General features: G+C 37.1%; 4 protein-coding genes across 4 annotated transcripts; 2 read left to right on the top strand and 2 right to left on the bottom strand.

Annotated features, from left to right (window-relative positions):
- Positions 1-525: 525 nt before the first annotated feature.
- LOC113077413 (ATR-interacting protein) lies at positions 526-8,547 on the bottom strand. Its single transcript, XM_026249823.1, has 14 exons — positions 8,328-8,547; positions 7,595-7,910; positions 7,294-7,370; positions 6,981-7,151; positions 6,783-6,898; positions 5,865-5,965; positions 5,722-5,781; positions 5,512-5,638; positions 3,966-4,619; positions 1,587-1,729; positions 1,421-1,512; positions 1,265-1,351; positions 869-1,127; positions 526-750 (listed from the first exon to the last, which is right to left on the bottom strand). Exons 2-14 carry the CDS (start codon positions 7,896-7,898, stop codon positions 677-679), a joined length of 2,265 nt encoding a protein of 754 aa, XP_026105608.1. The 5' UTR covers positions 7,899-7,910; positions 8,328-8,547; the 3' UTR covers positions 526-676.
- A 655-nt stretch (positions 8,548-9,202) lies between these two features.
- Positions 9,203-10,408, top strand: LOC113077412 (protein BTG1-like). The gene is made up of 3 exons (XM_026249822.1): positions 9,203-9,361; positions 9,485-9,621; positions 9,885-10,408. Exons 2-3 carry the CDS (start codon positions 9,504-9,506, stop codon positions 10,217-10,219), a joined length of 453 nt encoding a protein of 150 aa, XP_026105607.1. The 5' UTR covers positions 9,203-9,361; positions 9,485-9,503; the 3' UTR covers positions 10,220-10,408.
- Positions 10,409-11,896: 1,488 nt separating this feature from the next.
- Positions 11,897-21,072, top strand: LOC113077411 (inositol-pentakisphosphate 2-kinase-like). Its single transcript, XM_026249821.1, has 13 exons — positions 11,897-12,118; positions 14,151-14,210; positions 15,218-15,313; positions 15,409-15,475; positions 15,840-15,961; positions 17,433-17,522; positions 17,841-17,899; positions 18,312-18,384; positions 19,009-19,288; positions 19,570-19,705; positions 20,082-20,183; positions 20,550-20,651; positions 20,735-21,072. Exons 1-13 carry the CDS (start codon positions 12,038-12,040, stop codon positions 20,937-20,939), a joined length of 1,473 nt encoding a protein of 490 aa, XP_026105606.1. The 5' UTR covers positions 11,897-12,037; the 3' UTR covers positions 20,940-21,072.
- A 1,834-nt stretch (positions 21,073-22,906) lies between these two features.
- On the bottom strand, positions 22,907-25,407 carry LOC113077415 (centromere protein P-like). Its single transcript, XM_026249825.1, has 3 exons — positions 24,947-25,407; positions 24,657-24,748; positions 22,907-23,362 (listed from the first exon to the last, which is right to left on the bottom strand). Exons 1-3 carry the CDS (start codon positions 25,078-25,080, stop codon positions 23,244-23,246), a joined length of 345 nt encoding a protein of 114 aa, XP_026105610.1. The 5' UTR covers positions 25,081-25,407; the 3' UTR covers positions 22,907-23,243.
- Positions 25,408-26,231: the final 824 nt, after the last annotated feature.

Raw genomic sequence — 26,231 nt, 5'->3', positions numbered from 1 at the left:
TTGGAAGATGTCTTTATTAAGATGTTTGTGAAATCTGACATCTTAAAGACATCTATCAGATGTTAGTACACCGCAGATAGCTACTCTAGCATCTCGAATCCACCGGTTTCTTTTCTCAATTTGTTTTAATACAGAATACAGACTAGTGTAACTTACCTCAGATGATTCTGGTATTAATATTAGGGTAATATTACTGCAGTATTCACCTTGTTGCTATGCTGATAGTTTTGTACATTAATTTATTGTTTTTGTGTGTTTTGGGATAGCAGGTGAAATTATCAACTTTAAATAAAAATTACATGCAACTATTTTTTTTTTCATGTGAGTATCCATTTAAATAAACGATATAATGTACAGTCAGTTGTTCATGAGTATTAACCCACACGGTTAAATATTGTATATTTGTGACCTGCTGTTAATTACCACAGATAAACCCTTTGGTTTATAAAAACTAAAAAAACTAAACATTTCTACAGTAGTGCAGCTACAATGGAGGACTATATCCTGTAATACAAAAAGGCGATATAGAATTAATTCTTTAATTCGGATCATTGGTGCTCACAGTCTTTTAAAAGTATGACGAAATCTGAGGACACACGGAATGTTTCTGAGCAGACAAATTTCAAGATATGCACTAAATATCATTAGTTACAAAACTTGACTTCATGTTTGCTCATCACGACCCGGTTTCCATATCCATGTCTTCAACGTACTCCGTTTCCGATCGGCAGATCTCCTCCAGAGCCAGTTCTGCGGTGATATAACACAGTTTAATGCACTGCAACTGATTCATTTGAAGATCAAGGTTTAACTGTGCTTTATCATGCAGACGTTCATGCTGGCATCACTCGTACGCACACAAACTGACCTTCGCTCTCGGACAGATCTGGGACCAGCCGGAACGTGTCTCTGATGGCGGGAACGACCTGATCGTACATGTGCAGGACTTCCAGACAGTGTTCGGAAAACGACGAGTCCTTCATCAGCAGCCAGTGCAGTAACATCAGAGCTTCTCGCAGTACCTGCAACCCAGGACACCTCCAGCTCCGACCACCCACTGTTTGACTTCCTCTGCCTTTTGTCTTCAGCCATTGTCTGTGTAGAACCACAACGACCGTCCGCACCACCTGAAGAGGAATAAAATGCATCGTGCGCACTGTACCAGTCACATCGGTAGCTATTGTTTCACCCAAGTTCCTCTTGTGCTTCTACAGACGGGTTTTGCTTTAAAACTAACAGACAGTGAGAGTAAAGAGTATCAAACCTCATTTACACACTGGCAGGAGGATTCACACAACGCCGCCCATGTCCCGGTCTTCTGTGTGAACAGTTTGGTTAACAACCGGATGACCTGTTTACAACAGAAATCCGTTTTTAATACCATCTTTATATTTCCAATGAAGTATTACAAGATGATCACCTCCAGTTCTAAGCGACTCCACACGTCCTCAGAAGCGGATCTGTCCGGTCTAGATGTGACGTACTGGAACATTTTGAGAAAAGGACACGGATCTGGTGGAAGAGCGAGTGTTGGTGTGAAATCACGGCAGCAGATGATGATCAGTGGAGCAGTGAAACACACTTACATTCGTGTGAGCAGAGTTTAGCAGCCATGTCTTCATTGTAGATGAGAAACGACAGACATCTCACAGACAGACGCACTATTCTGAACGACGTCTCCGGAGTCAGACATTTAGGCAACACTTGACTCGACATCACCACCTGGAGTCTACGTCAGAGAAATTAGAGTCAGCAGATTAATTATTATAATCAGGATTGAAAAAAAGACTAGTAAATTACTATAATAATCAGACTTTTAAAAAGAAAAAACACTGGCTTTGTTTGAAATGGAGTTGGAACTGTTATTCCATGCGAGGCATAAATGACTGATTACTTTCTTTAAGATATAATAGTACGTTTTCTGAAATAAGGTTCTTCACAGGACTGAAACTGACTGTTTTTCAAAATCTTTCAAAATTGTCTCATATTAACACAGTCTAGGCAAGTAATCCAGATGGCATAAATTGTGACTGATATTCTTTATGGTCCATTTTTCATACTAAAAATCTGCATAAACTGAGAACACTGCATTCTAGAAGTTACTTCAATCCAAAACCAACAAATAGAAATGAAGTCTAGTGCTAGTGTGCAATGTTCTTCAATAGATATTGAGTTTTTAGATAGACAGATAGATAGATAGATAGATAGATAGATAGATAGAACTACAAAATGATAGATAGACAGACAGACAGATAGAACAATAGATAGAACGATAGAACAACAGATAGATAGATAGATAGAAAATAGACAGATAGATAGAACAATAGATAGATAGACAGACCGATAGAACAATAGATAGAACGATAGAACAACAGATAGATAGATAGATAGATAGATAGATAGATAGATAGATAGAAAATAGACAGATAGATAGAACAATAGATAGATAGATAGATAGATGGAACGACAGAACAGATAGAAAATAGACAGATAGAACGATAGACAGATAGAACGATAGAATGGTAGATAGAACGATAGACAGATAGATAGAACGATAGAACAACAGATAGAAAGACAGACAGACAGATAGATAGATAGAACGACAGAACAGATAGAAAACAGACAGATAGATAGAACGATACAACAACAGATAGATGGAACAATAGAACAGACAGAAAATAGATACAGATAGATAGAATGATAGAAACAATGATAGAACGATAGAACAACAGATAGATGGATAGATAGATAGATACTGTAGATGGAATGATAGAACATAGAAAATAGACAGATAGATAGAACAATAGATAGAACGATAGAACAACAGATAGATAGATAGATAGAATGATAGATAGATAGATAGATAGATAGATAGATAGATAGATAGATAGATAGATAGATAGAACAACAAAATGATAGATAGACAGACAGATAGAACAATAGATAGATAGATAGTTAGATAGATAGAATGATAGATAGATAGATAGATAGAATGACAAAATGATAGATAGACAAACAGATAGAACAATAGATAGAACGATAGAACAACAGATAGATAGATAGATAGATAGAACATAGAAAATAGACAGATAGATAGAACAATAGATAGATAGATAGATAGATGGAACGACAGAACAGATAGAAAATAGACAGATAGATAGAACGATAGACAGATACATAGAACAATAGACAGATAGAACGATAGAATGGTAGATAGAACGATAGAACAACAGATAGATAGACAGACAGACAGATAGATAGATAGATGGAACGACAGAAGAGATAGAAAACAGACAGATAGATAGAACGATAGAATGATAGATAGAACGATACAACAACAGATAGATGGAACAATAGAACAGACAGAAAATAGATATAGATAGAATGATAGAAACAATGATAGAACGATAGAACAACAGATAGATGGATAGATAGATAGATACTGTAGATGGAATGATAGAACATAGAAAATAGACAGATAGATAGAACGATAGAACAACAGATAGATAGATAGAATGATAGATAGAACAACAGATAGATAAATAGATAGAACAGATAGATAGATAGATAGATAGATAGATAGATAGATAGATAGATAGATAGATAGATAGAACTATATAACAGATAGAAAAGACAGATAGATAGAAAGAATGATAGATAGATAGATAGACAGATAGATAAAACGATAGAAAGATAATAAACATCTTATAGAAAATAAAACAGATATTATCAAAAACTAAAATGCACACCATAAGACTTAAAATTAAAATAAGTATTAATTTTATGTACTCAATTTAAACTAAAAATATAATAAATAGTAAAACAAACTATAATGACATCATAAACTAATAAAAATGATGAAAACACACAACAAAATGACTTAAGCTAACTAAAATTAAACTTAAGACAGAAACCATTCGAGTAAGCTGTAAATCTGAATCTCAACTGTGTGAAGTCTACTTCACCTGGAGAGCTGGTGGTCCCGCGCTCTCTCGGCCAGAACACTGAGGGTCTTCAAACACGTGCTCACCAGCGCCTCCCTCTGGCCCGCGGCCGTAATGAACGCAGGATCTGCCAGCTGTAGGACCCTCCTGAGCAGAGACAGCGGGGTCTGCGGGTCCCCGTTCAGATGTTCAGAGGCGCTGAGGAGCGTTCTCGATCCCTGCGGCTGCTTCACGTCCTCCTGAGGGCACAGGAGCACGTCCAGAGCCTCGCTGCTGTAGCACACTATGTGATAGAGCGCTTTGAGAGCGGCCAGGGCGAACTCCTCCTGACCGCTGAGAGACTCCTCCAGACTCGAGGCCAGGCTGCAGTCAGACGAGCCGGACAGTGAGCTGCTGTGGAGCGAGGACTTGGCCGAGCTCTCCACCGTCTCCAGAGACTGACAGTATGTGCTGATGTGGAAGCTGAGCAGGGGGAGGAAGTGCGCCGCGGCGGGACAGGAGCGCCGGGTGCGCTGGAGAGCAGCGTCTGGGTTCTGTGGGACACTGTCGGGGCCATGGAGAGCTAATGCGGTCAGAGCGGACATGGCCAGATTTTGCAGCTGGTGAAATCGAGATTGAGGACGATGAAAAGATCTGAACTCTGTGGAGGACGAGCTGGAAGTGGTCAACGATCCCCTGAAGAAAGGAGCAAGTAAACATTGAAGAAATAGTTTTTTTTATAGTTATATTACATGCTACAGTAGAATACATGGATAGAGCTAAACTCTGCAGGAAAGTGGATCTCGCGGGCCAGATTTGAGGACCCCTGGTATAATATAATGCTAAGTGTTATTTAAACATGGCTGATTTTTAATTTTCACCAGTTTTCCAGGCCTAAAAATCTAATTTTAGAATGACGTTTTCCCCCAATATTTCTAGGCTTTCATAGTTTTACTTTCAGAAATGAATTAATAATAATAAAAATTTCATATTTAATTGTAATAATAAATAAAAAAATATTATAGTAAATTTAAAAGGAATATTTAAGTCATATATAGTTATCAAGTCAGAATAGTTTTTTACCAATACAAAATTTTAATTAATAATAAATTATAAAATGTTAATGAAAACTACATTTTGAAAATGCAAAAACAGCTAATTTCATGATGTAAAAAGTCTTTTAAACAAGGCGTTTTTACAAACTTTTTTTATTTTCTACACTAAAATCAATGTGAAGCTGTAGTATTTTATATGTTGTTCTTAATGAACCATGTGTGTGTGTGTTTGTGTATCTATCTATATCTATATCTATCTCTTCCCATGGCTTAAAGTATATTTGATCATCGTTTCCAAAGTTGACATTGCTCAAACGTTCCATTAGGAAACACCAATATTTACAAATGACGCAACGGAATATTGTATGATAAATGTTGTAAAAGTTGGCGACTGATTTCTCCAAACAAACAGTTGTATGTAATGCAATCCGATGTTTACGGTAGGTTTCTCATGTTTCAGGACACACACTAATGCTCTCAGAAGTGTTTAAGTCAGAAGCTCCTCCCAGTGGGCGGGGCTTGTTGAGGCTTACGGGCTGACGTAGCCGTGCTGTGACAGGACGTTTGGCAGAGCGTCAGGACTGATGGACAGCAGGTGACACAGACCCAAAGAGCTGGGATCCAGCGGCTGCTGCAGCAGCAGGTTCAGTAACACACACCCTACAGTAAAACACAGCATCATCAACACACACCGAGATAACACAGACAAGAAGAAACATGCTAGACATCTGACCAGCGCTTACCCTCCTGCTCCGATCGTGGCTCTTCTGTGAGGGAACGTTTGGACTGAGCTGGTTCACCATCTGACAGATGTTGATAATGTGATATTAAAGGACTGGATGAGAATATAAACACATCAGCAGCCAGGAAAGAAAATCATTCATACCCTCTATCAAAATGGCTTTTTGGACAGGAGATGTTTTCTTGGAGAATTCGGCTGCAAACGTTTCTTTAGTCATGAACACTCGACTCGCAGGAGACTGAAGACTGTTAACACAACAACACACACACACACACACACCAGCTCATAGTAGTCTAGAATCTCAGCTTTCAAGACACATTCGAACCTGCCAATAAATAAACAAGGATTAATATTAATTTTAATAATATATTTTAAAACCGTAATACCTACACTTTTAATAACAATAAGACTAGTTTAATATTACTGTTATAAAAATATGCAATAGTGTAACTTAACATTATAATGTTTAACAATAACAACAAAATTTATATTATATTTAAAAGTATTGTGTATACTTATTATTATTAATAATAATAATAAATACAATAAGAATTATTACTACTATTATTCATGTTATTGTTATTACTAAAAATAAAAAAGTACTACTATCAATTTAATAATAAAATATTAATCAATAATAATTATTGCCTTTTATAAAATCACATAATTGTTTATTATTGCTATTAACATTAATATTAGTAATACTATTGTTGTTATTAAATACAATCATTATTATTTCGATGACTTGTTTTTTAATATTAATAATATGATTATTTTCTTTATTTTTTGTCGTTGTAGTATGATCACAATCAATATTCCTGTTGCTATTAAAAAATGATTATGTATTACTATTACTTATGTACAATATTAACAATTCTAATAACAATAATTGATATTATTGAAATATTTAATTTAATAAAACTTAGTAGCATACAAACAATGTAACATGATGCACTGAGGAGTGGAGTCCATGCAAAGAGATGTGTTTATATGAGAAAAAAAGGACATGCATATATTAATAAATTGTTGTATCAGTCTCTGGTCAACGAATGCTGCATTTACATGTTTCGTGCAGGAGTGGCGGGCTGCTTTCCTCCGCGCTCGATGCTCTGAAGTTTCCCTCTCATTTCATTCATCTCGGCTTCTTTAAAGTGCAACTCTGACTGCAGCGACTGCACCTGCAGAGAAACAAGCATTCGGATCTCATGCGAGCCGATTCATCAGCCCAATCATGTCATGAGTCAAACCTGTGTGCCATACCTTCCTGGACAGCTCCTTCTCGCGTTCGCTCTGAGCGTCAGCTTTCTCCTTCTCCAGGGCGAGCTGGGTCTGCCGCTGCTGCTCCTTCTCCTGATTGGCCAGTTTCAGGGAGTCCCGCAAGACTCGGATCTCTCCGTTCTTCATCAGGATCTCCTCCTCTACCTCCTTCAGCTGAGTGGCAACAGACATGCAGACAGAGTCATGACACACTAAATGATGACAGGAATTCAGGAATGAATTGTTATAATGGGGTCTCTATGAGAGCAGATCTTGAAGCACCCAAATGAACTGTGTGTTGTGTTGAAGAACTCACCTTTTTCTTCAGGTCTGCTTGCTGTTGCTCTAACTGCTTGAAGTGCAGGTCTTCTCCATCTTTACTGGAATGCCCATCTGTTGAGAGAGATGCAAAATTACACATGCATACATGTTTAATCTCCAGTTTAACACAAACTCGTTACATTTTTAGTCGAACCCATTCATATAATGCAAAAACGAGCTATGCAAAGAACTGTAGGAATATGCTTTTATCAGAAATGCTCGGTCCAAAAGCAGACATGGCAGTGTTTGAGAAAGAAGGACTCGTGGAACGTGCATCCAAAAAGTCTAACACTAACCCAACGCATCTTTTCTGTGAGGTTCTCTGTTGTTACAGGTGTTGATGCTGCTGCTGCCGTCTCCGATGGCGAATGTTTTCCGTCCGGATCTCACAGGTGCTTCTCTTCGCTCATCAGCGGACGTGAACACCGAACCGAACGGCCTCTTCGACCCGCTGTTCTGGCCATCTCCGGTGATGGCCTGGGACGCGATGATGTCAATCTGCTCCAGGTCATCCTGCGTGAAATCGATGTCATCGTCAAACGGGTCGGGCTCAGCTGTGACCTGATGGCTTTTCAGTCTCTTGCTTGGTGGGAAGTCCATGACAAAGAGGAGCTTTTGGGGGGGAAATAAAGAATGGCATTGGTTTTATTCTTAGTGATAAAGTGTTTTTTTATTATTATTAGCATATTTTTGTGTTTTGCTTTGATGCCTAAATTGGTACCGAGAACCGTGGATTTTTACTTGGTACTGTGACAAATATACATAAATATACATACATATATATATATATATATATATATATATATATATATATATATATATATATATAGTGCCAGCTGAAAAAAGTACCATAAAACAAAAACACAATTGATAATATCATAATGCTACTAGTCAAAGCAAATAATCCAGTTATTTTCAAGCCACATGCGGTAACAAATAATATCTGTTCTCCATGAAATGCTCTTGCAGAGTCTCATACTGTGTTTACTGTGGTGAAACTGTAGTGAAGTGCTCAGGTTGATCAGTTACCTGCTGCTTCAGCGCGTGTCTCTCTCAGACTCCTGCATGAACCCGCGGCGGACACGCGACACGACCGAACTGTGAACCTTCCAAACAACCTGCTACTTTGAACCATTAACATAAACACAAATGACTAAAGAAATAAACGGCAAGTTGTGAGGTTTGAAACATGTCTGAGCTTTGCCTCTCAAATCAGTGTGGAGGAGGGTCTACATGCGGACAGTAGAAAACGCATACGGTAGTAAAACCTCATTTGATTGGCTGAAGAGCGAGCCTAGTTTAGTACAGCGTGCTCTGATTGGTCCATTGACCAGCGCACGCACAAAGGGAAAGCTCGTGAGACAAGTCATATGCAAAATAGTTTTGAAACTCAAAGTTGTGATTTAAAAGATATTATATGGTCAAGTTTGGCCCAATGAACGGTGCATTTTTAGAGGTTTTCCCTTTTTAAATATCCGTGCAAAATTAATTATGGAACCTCTGCTTGTTTCCGCCTCGGGATAAAAAATACAAGGTAACCTAATTTACCCTTTTATTTTATTTTATTTTTACTGAATTTTGACACAATCTCACAATTTTGACGAGAATACGTTGAAACTGTTAGATATAAATCCCAAATTAATTGTGAGAAATAAATTCCGAAGTGTAAAAATAAAAAATAAATACAAATAAAAAAGTCTCTGAAGTCATCTGATAGACGTATGTAAGATATGAGTTTTGCATAACTAGATGCACTATACGTTGTAAATAAGTATACAGAAGTTCGCATCGTTTGATACGTGACACGCCGTCTGTTTATAGAAATGGATCGCTTGTGACGACAGAGGGGCAGCTCGCGCTCTGATTGGTGGAGGCGCGAGGCTCTGGAGTGTTTACCATCGGAGCTCCGAACAGCAGCTGCACGTAGCTCGAGCCACCGCTGGAGGAGCAGGTCCGTGGTCGAAAATTTGGTTTTATTTGTCCGTTTTCACTACCGCGTTGATAAAAGCACTTCCAACAGCTGTGGAAACTCTTTGTATCGCTAAACCGAGTCACTGGAGCAGGTCAGTGGCGTTTAAGAGGCGTTTTTCCGTGTTGTTTTGAACAAAGGAGCGCGCCAGAGACACTGGCCTGGCCTACTGAGTTCAGCTTTGATTGTAATTTTTATATTTTATTTTCCCTTTCAGCTCATGCGAAATCTTCACGATGAAAACTGAGGTCTCTACTGCTGCTCACTTTGTCACACGTCTGTTGAGAGGAACGAGACTGCTTTCAGAAGAGCTACTGGAACAGTTCAGATTCTCTTTGGAGGAAGCTTTAGGGGGTGAGAGAGCCTCGGGCATCTCCTTTCCATTGTTTACAAATAAATGCAACTATATAATGGTCCAAATTCGGTAGTTTACAATGAAAACGAATATTATTTTGAAAAAAGATGATGAGGATGAGACTGGGTTTATCGCAGCACCAAAAGTCCATTTACTAAACTTGAATAAGTTTGTGTCTTAAAGTACCAGAACTGTTAGCAGAGAATTGCAAATAAGTTCATGATCGATTGCTCCAAGGCTTAACTGTCTTCTTTCATTGTAGATCATTACCAGCACCACTGGTTCCCAAGCGCACCGTGCCGAGGTTCGGGTTACAGGTGCATCCGGATCAACCACAAGATGGACCCTTTGATAGGCAAAGCGGCCTGTACGATCGGACTCACAAAAGAGCAACTCTTTTCACTGCTGCCAAGCGAACTCACCATGTGGGTCGACCCGTATGAAGTGTCCTACCGGATCGGAGAGGATGGGTCCATATGTGTCCTCTACGAGTCCACGCCTCCGGACAAAAACCAGCCAGAAAGCTGCAAAGATGGACTGAGAATCGGACGTCCGAGTCCGTCCAAATCCTTCAGCATGATGACCTGCTCCAGCTGAAGAGTGATTCTGTGTAATTAGCTGCTTTTGAGCGCAGTGAACCAGGCTTCGCTTGCATTCGATTTCTTTTTAAACCTTGTTTTTTATTTTTTAATCAACAGTGAAATCTTCATCCTATTGACCTCATAGTGAAAACAAATGTATTTTGATTAAATGTGTTTTAAGCTCCCTGTACAGTCATGTTGAATATGTTTTTTTAAATTTCTATTAAAATGTTTCTATGGATTTCTAAAAAAAAAAAAATTAAACTGTCTTTTGTGGTTATTCCATGTAACTATTAGATTTAATCAGTACATAAGCCATAGAAGAGACTCTTTTAAACTTACAATTTATTAAATGCCTTATTTTTCTAACACTTAACATGTTTCTTATAATAATTAGACAAGCTATAAATATGAATCTTTCTTAAAAACTACAAAACTAACTTACTCTTCCTTAATTTTTATGTATATGGAATTCATCTTAAATAAATTAATATTAAATACAATGAAATATAATGTTCCCTATATAACATTTAGACCTAGACTAAAATGCATGTCTGGACTGTTTTAACAGAAAGACATATCTGAAAATAAGTTATTTTCAAAGGCACATTTATAAAAGATACTTGTATGTCCTAACTATGGCCTAATCCTGGCTTAACCTGAGCCTGTCTGTGAAACCAGGCCTAAATCTTGAAATCATTTTCTTAATTGAATGAAAAAAAATAAAAAATCCAGAACAAAGAATGATATTTCTGGATGTGAATCTGAAAATAAAATGTTGAATCGCTATTATAACTTACTTTTTGCTTGGTAATACTTTTTATGGTTGATCTTAAAGAACATTTGTATTATTTAATTACATAAGCATTTTAAATCATGAGTAGTCATAAATGCATACATTACTTTAGTAGTCACTTAATTATTTAAAAACGTTTTAATTATCCTACTCGACCAAATACAACAAACTTCGGCCTCTGAAAATGCCCCTCATATTTTATTGCTTTAGTTTTTAATTTTTAGATTTAGATTTTCTAATTCTTTGCCAATACATAAACCCCCTTACAATCCCAACCTATTTTTAAATATAATTTGAATGCAAATTGTATACAATAATTATATTAATACTGATAAGGTATACAATTTAAAATGTATTATTTAACAAATGATTTATTTATGTTTATTAATTAATTATTTATAACTCAAAAGTCCTAAAATGTGATGTTTTTAGTCTTTCCGAGTAAATCATGTGCAGGCGAACACAAAAGGGGAGCAATCACAGCAAAACAGCAATCATATGTCCATTACATCATTTTATAGACACAGTCTATATATAATTGTATGCATTTAGCAGACTGTTTTATCCAAAGCAACTTACAGTGCATTCAGGCTATCAATTTTAACATATTATATATATATATATATATATATATATATATATATATATATATATATATATATATGTATGTATAATTACATTTTTGAATGGATAATATCCAATACTGAATCGTTCTGTTGTTTTTATATCATGCGCAAGCGAAATTAAAAAGGAAGGGAAACGGCAATCATGCGTTCATGACATCATTTTATTGATACAGTGGGACGACAGTTTGATTGTCACTTTCAGCATCCAATCATCGGACGAATTTAACGATGACAAACACTTCTGGCCAATGTGAGCGCAGGGGGGCGTGTCCTTACGAAAGCGGTAGTAGCGCCTCACCCGACGGTGTGTCAGACGCGGCTCCTCCAGAAGTTTTGCGCCCGACCCCGATCACCTCACCCGGACTCTCAAATCTGCGTCAAACCCCTCATCATTTCACGGTTCTTCTGGGTTATGGAACTGGATAAAATGGACGAAAACGACTGGAAATATCACGGGGAGGGCAACAAGAGCCTGGTCGTGTCTCACTTGCAGGTTTGTGTTCAATAGTTACTAGCTTTTAGCTTAGCCAAGATTCATATAAACTCAACCGAACCGGATTCAGTCAACGGAAAAAACAATTCAAACTACTTGGAAAGGACCTAAACATAAAGTTTGGTAACCTTATAGCACTATCAGACGGAAACAAACTCCTCCTTTGTCTTAAAAGGGTGTTGTCAGGGGTTTAATGCTATTAGCCGCATAGCAGGCTAAACTAGGATTCATTGATGAAGTGAACGTACTACATGTGTGTTCCGATGTCACACTCACTTTATGTGCTATAAAGTTCATTAAATCTTCGCATATGTATATGTAATGCTGAGATTCGTTGAATTAATGTTTGTGGATGGTTATGTGCATCTAAAATTGGGTCTTTATCGGCGATAAGTTCCCAATGAAAGCTTCAAAGTTCAGTTTGGAAACATTTAGCAGTTTGTGTAAAAGAAAATGCAGGTTTAGACCGGTTTTAGACCACCATGATGGATGTAAATGAAGATGGTGATCACGTTTATGGTTGATCTTTGGGGAAAAAGGTACAATTAGAGACTAAAACACATGAATTTTCAACAGTGCAATATTTTTAAAGGTATTTAGGTTATTGCATGCAAAAACACTTCTGCTGGAACTTGCTCTTAGTCTAAACTCTCCTTATTTGGACAAAGTAGAGACATTTTAAATAAAATCTGTTCCAAATAAGTCATAACTTGTGTCTCAGTTATAATATTAAAATGGAAACTATGTGAATAATTCATTTATCAGTTTAATCCGCATGCAAGTGAGTCCTTGACTCTGTAGCATTGCAATGTCAAGGTCAGGATTTGTTAAGATCGGGGATATGTTCCTGGAAAACAGAAACAGCTTAACCTTTGTCTGATTTTCCAGCTTGTTTTGTGATCGGCTGTACCATCATATGATAAATAAAACGTCTGGAGTCATAATTGGGGCTGGATGTGTGTTAGAGATTATAACACAGTATTGTGTGTCCAATCACAGGAAGCCGCCCGAGACAACATTGACCAATATATTGATAAAATCGTGTCAAAACTGGGTGTGAGGAAAACACTCCCACTCTTTCTGGTCTGGTTTTTACATTCTTTGAGTACGAGCTGGACCACATTGTCCTGATCAAATCAGTCTGAACTATTATATGAAACTATTTAAGGCATGTTGGATGAACTTTGATAATATGATGCAGGTTTAAATACATAGGGTTGAATTTCACGAAAAAATACGAGAAATTCAGGTTCATTTATTTTGCGACAATTATTTATGACTTTCCCCTCTAGAAGTTGAGTCATTAATGACAATTTGGCTGAACTAACCCTTTAATCCATTTTTTTTCTTTTACTAAAATAAAATATGGAAAACTTTTTTTAAATTTCATCTAGCTAACATTTCTCATGGTTATTTAGTTGAACTTTAAATAAGTAAAACTGGAGTAAAAATTTATTGGAAGTATATAGACAAAGACAAACCTACTAAAAATGACAAAAACACAGCAAAGTTAAATATTGGTAAAAATGTTAAATATAAAAATAAAATCTGATTTAAATTAATAAAAATATAGTAGTATCTAAAAAATGATACTTTACATTGATATATTCTAATTATGATTAATTTACTCATGAGCTTCATCTTTTTACGTTAAACATTTAATGAGGCAGAAGTAGGTTTTCTTAGTGTTGAGCAAGTGTGTTTAGAAACTGCATTTGCGTTTAAGTCACCAACGATTGCATCAGTCCATAAAACACACCGTCATACTCTGAGTTCATTGTCATTGACGGGATCGCACCTTTACCTTTGTGGACCTTTTTAGTTCTAAGAGCATTCTGGGAAAAACAATGTGTATTTCGGTGACAGTTGAGGGGATGGAGCATTTGTTGTGCACACAAGTACAGTCACAGGCAAACCCGTTTCAGAGGATTGCCTTCTGAACTACAATAAGACGTGGGTACAGACAACGATCAAAGTCTGTTTGAAATGAGCCGTGTGATTCTGTTTTCAAACATGTCACTTCCTATTACAGCACTGTCGAGTTCTTCGTCTGCTGAAGTTTCCCTCTGAAGACTCTGCACATACACGACAGGTAAAACTTCCTCAAATAGACTCTACTGAACGCTAGTACTTCCCAAATTTTTCCAGTGTGCACCATGTAACGGTGTTACCTTTTCTCACACTATGAAATGATGGTAAATTGTTGATAAAACTTGTAAATAGTTAATAAAAGTACGTTTTTGGTGATTGATTTGACTGCTCTACAATCTGTTTGGTTAATGTAACGACTAATTTGATGGTGAAAGATCTATTCATAGCATCTATCAGTCAGCTGGAAAGCTGGAACACAAACATGGTTATAGACTGAACCTCCGACACAGATTGACTGGATGGATACTGTGACCCAATTTAAAAATATGGAAATAATTACTTTTCTATTAATTGTACGGATTAATAAATATTTGCAATGCTTGGGAAAAATGGATTGTGTTTATGACTTAAAGGTATACTCTCCCCAAAATGAAAATATTGTCTTACCCTCATGTCGTTCCTAACGCGTAAATACTTTGTTTGTCTTCGGAACACAATTTAAGATATTTTGGATGAAAACCTGGAGGTTTGTGACTGTCTGAGGACAGTCACAAGCCTCCCGGTTTTCAACAAAATAAATATCGTTAATTGTGTTCAGAAGATGAACAAAGCTTTTACTGGTTTGGAACGACATGGGCTAATGATTTGGTGACTAAAGACAAAATGTTCATTTTGGGGAGGAGTATCCCTTTAAGTCATAAACACAATCCATTGACATTGTATTATTTCCATCAATATAGTTTAAGTATGGATGCATACATTACCAAACAATCTTTTCAATAGCCCCTTTAATTTTAAGCGTAGTTCTGTCAACAATTTCCACAAAAAGGCACAATGTTTAACGTTAAACATACTATTTCTGTGTGTTTTCTTGCACCATATTGTAAGTTTTTAGCGTCTCTTGGTACGAGCATCTGCAGCAATGTAAATATGCATCAAATATTTGGTCCTGGTTTACTTGCATTGATGGTGAAGCGTCAGCTCATTTTCCTGTGTCTTTCCTATCAGACCGCAGAACAAGCTTTTCGACACATCCTAAACATCGTGGATTATAGTAAATATGTCATGAAGCCTTTACTGGAGGAGAAATACGTTCACAGTGGAGTGAGTTACAGTTTAAGACATTATTAAATCATGTTGCTTTAACACACTCCGTGACCCAACAAATGAGCTGAAAGTAAGGGCTTGAATCTTCACAGGAGGTTGTTAAACTACCACTGGACTTTGTGAGACAGCTGTCGCTGAAGGTCCAACAAGAACGACCTGGTAAGATCTGCTTTCAAGAGTTTTTTTGCAGTGACATTGCAATAACCCCCAAAAACCAACAGTGTTATGATAGAGTTTGTTGCATTTTGATTCCAAAATCCTACAGTAATTTCAACATCGAGAATGGATATTCTAAAAACCTCAAAAGTAAAGAGTACAGATCCATTATGGAAATGACAACTGTCCAAAAAATGCAATTTACCATTGGGGTAAAATCTGCCTTGGATATGTGATTCATGAGATTCATCCTCTAAAGAAAAACTCAGTCTGTTGTTCATCTAAACATGTTTATGTGAGACACAGTCCGTTTTTTTAGACCGGATCTGATGTTGCGTAACGGTGTTGTGATCTTTCCTTCACGCAGAACTGCGCTGTGATAAGGTCATGGACACTTTCAGTGGGTGTGGTTTATGCCTTCCCAACCTGACCCAACTTCCCCTCCACCATCTCAGAGACCACAGACCTCCAATCTGCGTTGAGATTAAGGTGAACTCCTTCATTCCGAAGCACGTAAATGTTATTTTGGAGAATATGGGTAACCAAACAGTTGCTGGTCCCCAGTCACTTCCACAGTATTTTCCCTTACTATTAAAGTCAATGGGTACCAGCAACTCTTTGGTTACCCATATTCTTCAAAATATCTTCTTTTGTGTTCAGCACAAGAAAGAAATATTCCTTCAGAAAGCAGAGACATTTGAATCGTCCACGATCAAAAATCGCGATATTGCACCCCCCTAGTTAAGTATGTCTGGTTTAAAGGAATAATTAATCAAAAACTGAAAATATGCTTAAAACTTACTCTCAGGCCATTCAAAATGAAAATGTAGTTGAGCTTGTTTGATGTGAAGAGATTTGGAAAAATTGAGCATTCCATCACTTGCTCACCAATGGACCGCCTGCAGTGAATGGGTGCCGTCAGGATGAGAAAAGCTGCGTGTTTATAAGAAACAAATCGTTAAGACATTTTAACTTTAAACGTCACTTCTGGTCAAAATACCATTCTGTAATCCAAAATAACACTTCCTACAATGAAAAAGCATTGTCCTCCTACATCAAAATCCATATTTGTGTAGAACTGTTTTTGAAAGGAATATTATGAATAGAGAACTCATATTCTAGCCAGAAGAAATGGTTTTGAAGTTAAACGGGTCTTATGATGGATTACAAACATGCGGTTTGTGGATTACTTCCATTTATTTGTGGTTTTTATCAGCTCATTCTGACGGCACCCATTCACTGCAGAGGATCCACCTGGTAGGAAAGTCATTTAATGCTACATTTCTCCAAATCAGTGCAGATATAGAAACAAATTTACATCTTGGATGGTCCGAGGATTGATACATTTTCAGCTAATTTGAATTTTTTGGAAACTATTCCTTTAACCTTTTTCTCCATCTTGTGATCATCATTAAATGAATAACTGATGCAGTGGTCACACAAAATGCTTAGATTAATTATCTTGGTAAATAAAGCATAAACTATATGCCTAATTAACAGTTTTTCTCAAGATTATGACAACAATATCTTTTGAAACTATGTATAAGTGAGCCAAAAAGCTCTTCTTGAATGTGTTGACTTTGTATCTTTTTTTTGTATCTTCATGTGGTTTGGGTGTTAACACTATTGGTTTGGATTAGTGACAGTTGTTAAACTGGAGTCTCATAACTGATTTGTTATGATCTGATAAGAATTGTTTTTAAGAGATCAGTTTAATATGAACGCCCGCTCTTGGGGAAGTAGACCAGAGTAGCCGAATGACTCATTGAATCTATTTGTGTGGAATTTAATCACATGGCCAGTCAAACAAACGGGAAGGTGGTGTGAATCTTTTCGGAAAAGCTTTGTTTGTGTTCATAAAAACAGCTAACATTCTTTACATAAAGTTATTCACAACACTGCATTGTGCAACTCGAGATCCAGAGATACAATTACATATTTTGCTTTTTTTCCCCACTAGCCAAAATGTGGATTTCTACCCTTTTCAAGACACATAACCAAGGAATGTAAGCGCAAAGTTTGCAGATTCTGCATGCATCAGCATTACAAGGCAAGTACCAACTGAATATCTAGTCGTTGCCAGACTTTTATAGAAGTGAAGCCAGATTTCTCAAAGCAAACTTCTGCTTTAACCAAAAAAAAAAAAAAAAATGGTGCAGTGTAGAGAACATCCTGCTGTCTGTTTGCACTCTACGTTATCATATAATCAATTCTTTGTGGGGCTCGGATATTGCTGAAATACAAAAATCAGTTTCAATCCCAAAGTAGAAGTGAAATGGCGAGTCTTTCATCATTACACAAACTTTACAGTAAAAACACTTTGTAAAGTTTTAGTAAAATTCCTAAGATGTTATTTTGTTCTTTACAGTTAGCCAATGGGAAGTGGAAGCGATTGAGCAGATATTGCCCTCTGGATCTCTTCTCAGGGTGAGATACTGCTTCAGTCACTAAATGCAGGAATGGAAAGCTGGATTTCTATCTTTCACTTAGGTCAGCATTGTTGACAAACCCAACTGACTGCGGCAAAGTCATTCACCGAGCTGGATGTGTCACTAGCCTGTGTTAAAGCAAAGACATTTTCTATTGAAAAAGGAGGATAGTCAACATTATTGCAAAAGAAGTGACTAACCTTTCGACTATGAGACCAGTGCTACAATCTATAATGCCTGAAGCCTTTATACTGCTGCTTGAGTCATAGGAATGCAAAAAAAAACAAGATTCAGATGTGGTTATCCAGATAATTTCTATTTGTGCTGTCTTGTCAAAATCAAAATGAGATGCAAAGAGTTTAACATGTTGCTAATGAAGTAATTTTACACCAAATAATCTTGTATTCCAGGAGCAAACAGCGAATGTTCGTTGCATTAAAGAATCTGTTAGAGGAACCACAAAACAACTTGAAAATCTTTAAGGTAAATATGAACTTCGCACAGATTTCAGGCTGCCGCCTATTTTTGGAACTTTACACTTCAGATTTAAAGATCGAAAGTCTTCCCTTGACTTCCGTTAATAGAATGTTCAGCATTCGAAAAGTAACCGACACAGATGATGTCATGCATACTGATTAGCTGTTGGTCTTCAATCCAACGGATGAGAACATTCTGTTTATTACACAGCAGTTTTACCGTCTGTGGTCTTTAATGCTTCAGCTTTTAAAAGTTGAGTGGATTCTGATTGGCGGTCAGTGTTTAGTGTTCTTTCGCTAGAATGTCATTATGATTATGGTGTGATCTTCCATATACTAATAGAATTAGAAATGTTTATCATGTTTTATTTATTTAATATTAAAAACATGTTTAGTCGGGATGTTTTCGTTGGGATTGTTAGCTGGGAAACCAGCTTTGCTGACCATCTTTATACCTGGTTTTGTGACTATATTAAACCACCAAAGACTAGCAAACCAGCTGGTTTAAAGTGTTTGTTTTTTTTTTCAAGGGAAAATCAAAAATATTAAAAAATAATAAACTCTAGCTACTATGTTTAACGTTTGATTAATAGAAAAGTAGCATTAATTCAATGTTTCTCTACTTTTTCAGGGTGGAGAGTTGATATTTAGCTGTAAAGATGATGCCAAGCAGCAACCCGAACTGAACGATCTCATTCAACACCTTCGGCCTTATTTCTCTCATAGTAACGGCCTCTATAACGGCCACCAGCCAGGCAAAGTCATCCTGAACGAGTTCATTCAGGTGATCTGCTCTGCTCTGCTCAGCGGCGGGGACTCGAATCGCTCGGGAGAGCCCAGGAAGGTGCACCTGTCCGAGAGCAGGCCGCACTGTGAAGCCAGTCCCTTCCCAAGAGACCTGCTCCGCAACGGTGAGCACGGAAACTAATGAATATCTGGATGGCCGGCAGTGGAGAAACATGGCTTTATGCCCTTCAAAATATTGTTAAACAAGTGCAATGGAAATGACTTCATTGATGAGTCACAATATATGCGCAGCAGTGAACTGGAGCGAAAGTGTTTGACATAGTTGAAGAAAAGATACTTATGGGGTGTATAAAAGGCTGGATTGAATCATACAAATGGCAGTAGTCGTAAATGGGTTTACGCAAGACCAGTAGAACAAATTGAGCTCATTTTCATGTGTTCACAGGTAACCACGGCCTCCCTAAAGACAGTGTCCTTGCAAAAATCCTCCAAGTCCAGATGCTGGATAACCTGGATATCGAAGGAATCTACCCTTTGTACAAACGTGTGGAGCAGTATCTAGAAGAGTTCCCGAAAGAAAGGTGAATTTTTAACCTGGGATATCGAGTGCTGCGTTACTGATCTGTCGGATCAATACTTCAGTGCAGGAATGTTAAGTTCCTGCTGAGTAAAGATTCTGTTGGGCAGATACTGTGCAGAACCCACCTGTACCGAAATCATTTTATAAAAAATACAGAATAGTTTGTTTTGAGTTACTATAAATTACAGTGCAATTTATTCAAAGTAAGTTTAAGTGATATTATGGTGCCTTGAATGATTTAATAGACACTAGGTGGTGCAAAAGACTCATTTGTTAATGGATATACTTCATTCCAGTCATGAAGCACTGCATCCACATGGTGGTCCTCACATGCTGAAAATCACTTAGACGTAATCAGCACTTGTTTGTATCTCCAGAAACCGACTGCAGATAGATGGGCCTTATAATGAGAGTTTCATGGACACGGTGAAAAACTGTCCTGCTGAAGACGACGGCTCTGTAGAATACGCAGTTGGAAGGTAAAGACCGTGAACACGTGATGCCGACGAGTTTAGGTTTGTATTTAACAAGAAGAAATGTTCAGGTTGTATTTCATCGAAATAAAAAAATAAGAAAGTTAAGGTATATGTGACTTATTATAGCATGCATGTATTATTGATTAGATAATTTACTGAATCAAACACAGGTTTATGATAATTTAACTTCTTGTCTGCCATTTTGCATGTTTTTTTTCTTAGCTCCTAATTTTTATGCAAAAAAAATATTTATTATATGTAAAACATGTATTGTTGAATATATATTTAAGATAGTTTTTTAATGTTATAATACATAAAATCATAGTATTATAAATATAATTTAGGAAGGGTTAACTCTTTTAATTTCTGATTTCATTTTGTCACTTTCCAGGTTTATCAGTATAGAGTTGCAATGACCGCCAAAGACTGCTCAGTCATGATCACGTTTGCACCCGACGAGGAAGACGAGGAGTAAGTTTGCTTCCGCTCTTTAAAATCACCGGCTATCTGATCTGCCGCAACATTTGCAATCAATTCCGATGCCTTGTTTTCAGACAGCAGTTGAATCTGGAGAAGCCTCGTTTCACATATTCCATCTCCATCCTGGATCTGGACCCCAAACCATATGAAGGCATCCCTCACCAGTACAAGCTGGACACCAAAATCGTCAACTACTACCTGCGGAGCACGCAAGCTCCGCCCCCCTCCAGCCTATATAAGGAAAGGCAGGAGTGTACGCTGCTCTTCCATGCTGTATGAGACACCTCCACAAGTGCTGCTAGGGAAATACCCAGAAGTGCAGTTGAAGTAGTGATACCGTTAGTTTTCTTCTTTTTGTTTGCTATTCTGTCTAGTTTTTTGCCCTCCCACAGGATTCCGCCACATGAAGTTGGCAGCGGATGGCGGCGTTCGCAGTTGTTTGCCAGAGCGACCTTTCTTTTCGAGGGTGATGTTCTCATTGGGGCTGGTCTCCTAAAGCACAGAATACCTGAATGAGTCTGTCATTGGCTGTAAAGAGGGAGGACAAGGAGTCTCTGTGTGTTTTGTGCAGTGCTGGGTTTTTCTCGCACGCAGCAGTGCAACTGTGGTTTCCAAGTGCCAAAACTGGCTCGAAGCGATTTCCTCTAGTGAATGTTTTACCGTGCATCAGCTTGGCCGTGTCTGCAGTCGCTGTCCAGGCAGTTTGGAATTCAAAAACAGAAAAGTACTTGAGTTTTTTTTTTTTTTGCGTGACTTCATCCCTAGAGCTCCTCAAACCACTGACCCTCCGCGAGCTACAGTAGCGGGATTTATACTGACAAGCACAGACCTATTGCATGCTAGCTAATGAGGTCGCGTTAACACCGTCACTACCCGAAAGATAGATTTGATAAGAGGATAAGTCTAATGACATTACTCGCTAATGAAAGTGTATTTTTGTAACATACGCTTGGCTGGCGTAACCGTTTACCACCATATACACATCGAAGTGTCTTCTTAACAAGCGGTTAACAATAAAACATTTTTACTAACCCATGTCATTCCAAACCCATTTGATAGAATTGTTACGCAGCTTGTCAGTTCATAGTGTGTCATGTCTGAATTGTGTATGAACACAACTTTTTTTTGAACAATCATCAGTGAATCAGGACTTAGTTTTGAGTGAAGAACAGACTAAGTTTTGTTGTTCAAGTAGTGCGCGAGTGAAATTAACTACATTTGTTGCATTCGAGCTTGACAATACTTGGCCACATACAAACTGTTGTGTAACAATTCTTCAAAAATCAGTATGCAGACATGATGGTGTGCAAATAACTAGTCCATCACCTCAAACACCACCGTTTTCCCCAGAAATGCAAAAATATGCTTTCTGTCCATCAACGATTGCTTTGTCTCAGAGTTTGACACTAATACACTTAGTTGTTGTCTGTTTTGAAACCGTAGAGCAGAAAACAACCAAGGAATCCAACCCCAGCATCTCGGATGCTACTATGGTTGTGTTCGGATTGGGTTTTAAAAGCCGTAATTGGTTGCAGAGCCATTATACGACCAAAAATGGACAGCATGCCAGTTTTAGTCATTCGCACAAGTAAAAAGATGATCTAGTAGGTTTTCCCAACAGTGAAGATTATTATTATTTTCTTCAAAAGAAGCAGTATAGGCCACAGAAATGGTAGTGTTGATTTAAAATGAGTTGCAAGTTTGGCGCCTTTGACCCCAAAAAACAACCACAGTGAGATGGTTCGCATAGATTGTATGCTGCAACTTTAACACTAAAGATGGCACCTCATGGTCTACTTTCTTTGTCATGGGAAGTATTACTGTTACAATATACTGGTGGCATGAGAGATACTCATGCGCCTGTTTACCTCCTTTGGCGTGATGCAAACTGCGTCGGCTTGCTTTTCTCCAAGTCAATGCAGTTCTCATCAGGCGAATATTTTTTGAGTTTTACATGGATGAATATTCAACATTGCCAAAATTGTTCACAATCCCCTTTGTCTTAAAGTGAACTGGGTGTCAAGAGAAGTATTAAATACGCCTTACCTTGGAGTGAAAACGTCTTGTCCAACCAATGGCGTTTATTTGACTGTCATGTTATGATGTAACTGATTGAGCATTTCATTACTCTATTTGCCTTTGTTTTAACAACATCTTTCCCGTTGAACCAGACGAGCCAGAGATTTTAAGAGTCTTAGGTGGGACACTGTGTTATTCTAATGAAATAAAGATTTATAATCACTATGTAGGCAAGAATGGACTTTAATTCTGTTATTAAGCAAGAAAAGAAAAGAAGATCACAGTTACAGTGATGTAATCTAATGTTAAAATTTAACTATTTGAAAATACAAAGTGGATTTTGCAGTCAAACATTTTGTATTTGAAATTATTTATTTTTCTAGCTCTTGTCTAATAATGTATATTTCCACGCAACGTGGGCCTATCATGCGTAAAAAATGATTGACATGTACAGGTGGCGTCACCATGTAGTTCCTAACGGCTGATTGTACAGGTGTTTATATCGAATAAAAAGATTAGGTATGAAGTTCCCACGGCGTGAACGTTGGCTTGTTTTATGACTTCTCACAAACATACGGTTCTTATCAAGCCCTCGATTGACGCTTCCACCCCGAGAACCTTCAGGAGGCTCTGAAAGTAATTCGAGCCGTTTTCCATCACTTTTTTGGTGTCAAACTCCCGAGCTGAAAGCAAAATAAAACATTTAAGATCATTGTACCAAAAGTCACAATTATGAATTGTACAAGTGTAAAATAAAATACTTGATTCTGATAAGTCAGTTGTGTCACTTTTATTGCAGCCACAACATTTTATATTTCACATACAACATAACGAAAGTTTTCTCATTGTCAACTTTTCTCACAATTTTCCTCAATCTCAACAAAACGAAAGTTTTGTTATCATAAGGGCTGGGTTTTACACAAATTTCACAATTCGATTCTTGATTAGATTCAACATCGAAATGTATATAAATATATTTCAGCCAAATTATCTTGAGGAAAAAAAATCTGTCAACTAATGCTTTAAAATGTAGAGTATGTTGGTACAACGTTACTGTATAATTGAAGGTTAAAACTGACTGATTTGTAGGGCATACAGCTGCAAAAATTACACTTAAGTTTTTAAAATAAAGTTGTTGTTTTTAAATTCAAACATTTAAATGGTGGCCGCCGTTAAAAACTTGGGTGTATTCAAACAAATGAAAACAATTATGATACATATGTTAGGCTATATAGTGAGTATACAGTATTTTTTGTTACAGTGTTTTCTGAGTATTTTTCTAATGAGTTTATGGTCACCAGATAAAGTTTTTTTCTGATGTAAATGTGAAGTTGTGCGACATTGTTTACAAGCTGTTTACGGCTAAAACACTCATTAAGCGAATACATGAGAAAAGATATGGATTGTAAAAGGTTTTTGTAAATGTTTAGTCATGTTTATTTTGTGCTGAAGCAGGCATTAATGTGGAAGAGATGATAAGTCCATGTGCGCTTTACGCCGCCGTTTTTGTTGGAAGCGCTATAGCTATCTGCCACTCCATATTAAACAGCACCAAAAATGCATTTATTGTTTGGACAGATGGACAGAATTTGAAATCCGAGACTTTGTTTCAAATTAAAATACCAAAGCAGAATGCTTAATTGGTTGGGTAGTGCGCTTAAATCAATGTTCTGTTCAGTAACTGAAAACAGGCTACACTAATCGATTTCTGGGATTTAAGAATTGATATTGTTCCATAAAAATTAAGATATCTATATTTTGTTTTACCCAGCCCTAGTAATCATGACTTAATTTTCTTGTGATTTTGACAGTTATACCCATCAGTTATATTTAGTTACAGTGTACACTACAAAAATGGCCAGTTTCGGAATGGAGTAAAAATGGCCATGAAAGAATTTCAATCTATTTAAAAAGCTGGATAAGCCGGTCAACCCTGATGCAACATTATCCCTTACATAATCATATGGTTAATCTTACCCTGGTCTGGCATTTTCAGCAGGAGCTCAAGCGATGGCTTTACCACTCCTTCCATGGACACATCGATCTTCCAGAATATGGTCATGGAGGTCCTAAGAAACATACAGCCATTGCTCTTTCTGTATTTCATGCATGTAATCTGAAGAGATGAGTCATGGTCACCAGTGAAAGATACAGGAACTTGTAGTCGCTTGACACTATATATGTGTTTCATGTGCCATCAACAGTTGACAAACATCAGAATTACAGGCTGCAATTTCCATTTTGCTTTCCTAGCTGATGCAACTTACCCGGGCAGTTGAGGACTCCTTATAATCATGAGCTCAGATCTGCATCCCTCTGGAAGGCTGACCACGTCTGGGTACTTCTCCTGCCAAACAAACCGCCTGTTTATTAAAGGAATCAAAATCCCAACAGATTCCATCTGACCCACGGCAACCTGGTTCCAAAACAGTGGCCGATAACTAAACACATACAAACTAAATATGTGTAGAAATTTTACATTTTAGATGATTGCGTAATTGTAAGTGGAAATACATTATTTGCTCCATAACAAGGCAAGAATACATTGAATTCAGTCTGAGACTGCACTGGGAATAAATCACTCAAAAATTTAATAATTTATTCCTCCTCATGTCATTTAAAATGGTTTTCTTTCTCTCTTGTAACACAAAATGTGAATTTTTAAAGAATGTCCAGGCAAGAACATAATGAAATATTCAAGTACAGTCAAAGTGAATGAGAACTATGGTTTTCAGTTTCCAAAATAACCATAAAAGTCTCATAAAATTGGTACATAATTTGACAAATTGCTTTTGTTCCTATTTTGTAAGTTGCTTTAGATAAATATCGCCTGCTAAAAGCATGAACGTTAATGTCAATTCAAAGAGTCTTCTGGAGAATATGATATTTTATGTAAGAAACAGACCCCCAAAATAAAATTTTCTTTGTTAATTTTATCACTGTAATGAGCTTTTTACTGTTGTGACTGAATCATTGAGACAATAACTTGAACCGGTTCAACCTAATCAACCATTCAGACTAGTTTTGTAAACCAGATTCAATTATATTGAAAAAGAATCTGGAATATTCCACAGAAATACACAGACTTTTACAACATCTGTATTTTTAGGTGAACTATCCCTTTAATATATCAAGTGTTTTTTAATAATTAGTGAACTGAAGACATTTAATAGTCTTACCTTCAGGACTTCGAACCACAGAAGAGAAGATTGAATACACAGAACCATTTCATGCTGACGGTAAATAATAAAATAAAAGAAGAGAAATGTTTCCATCTCTCTGTCTTTGGTAGAAACCACTAAATACAGTTAGAAATTATACCCTTACTTACCCTGTCCCTTAATTACATATTAAAACATGTAATAACACTCTGTATGTGTTTTAATAAGTAATTAAGACATCTAATTAAACTACTCTTAAATTTAACTCCTCATTTGTCTGCATTTCAACTAGCTAATTAAAATCATATAATAATAATTCACACCATGTTCACACAATCAACCAGGGGTGCGTTTCCCAAAACCATAATTGCAAAGTTAGCAACTTGGTTGG

This window comes from Carassius auratus, unplaced genomic scaffold (assembly GCF_003368295.1).
Source record: "Carassius auratus strain Wakin unplaced genomic scaffold, ASM336829v1 scaf_tig00022553, whole genome shotgun sequence".
NCBI lineage: Eukaryota > Metazoa > Chordata > Actinopteri > Cypriniformes > Cyprinidae > Carassius > Carassius auratus.
Note: the sequence above shows the minus strand (reverse complement) of the source record. Positions and strands in the feature narration are given on the sequence as shown.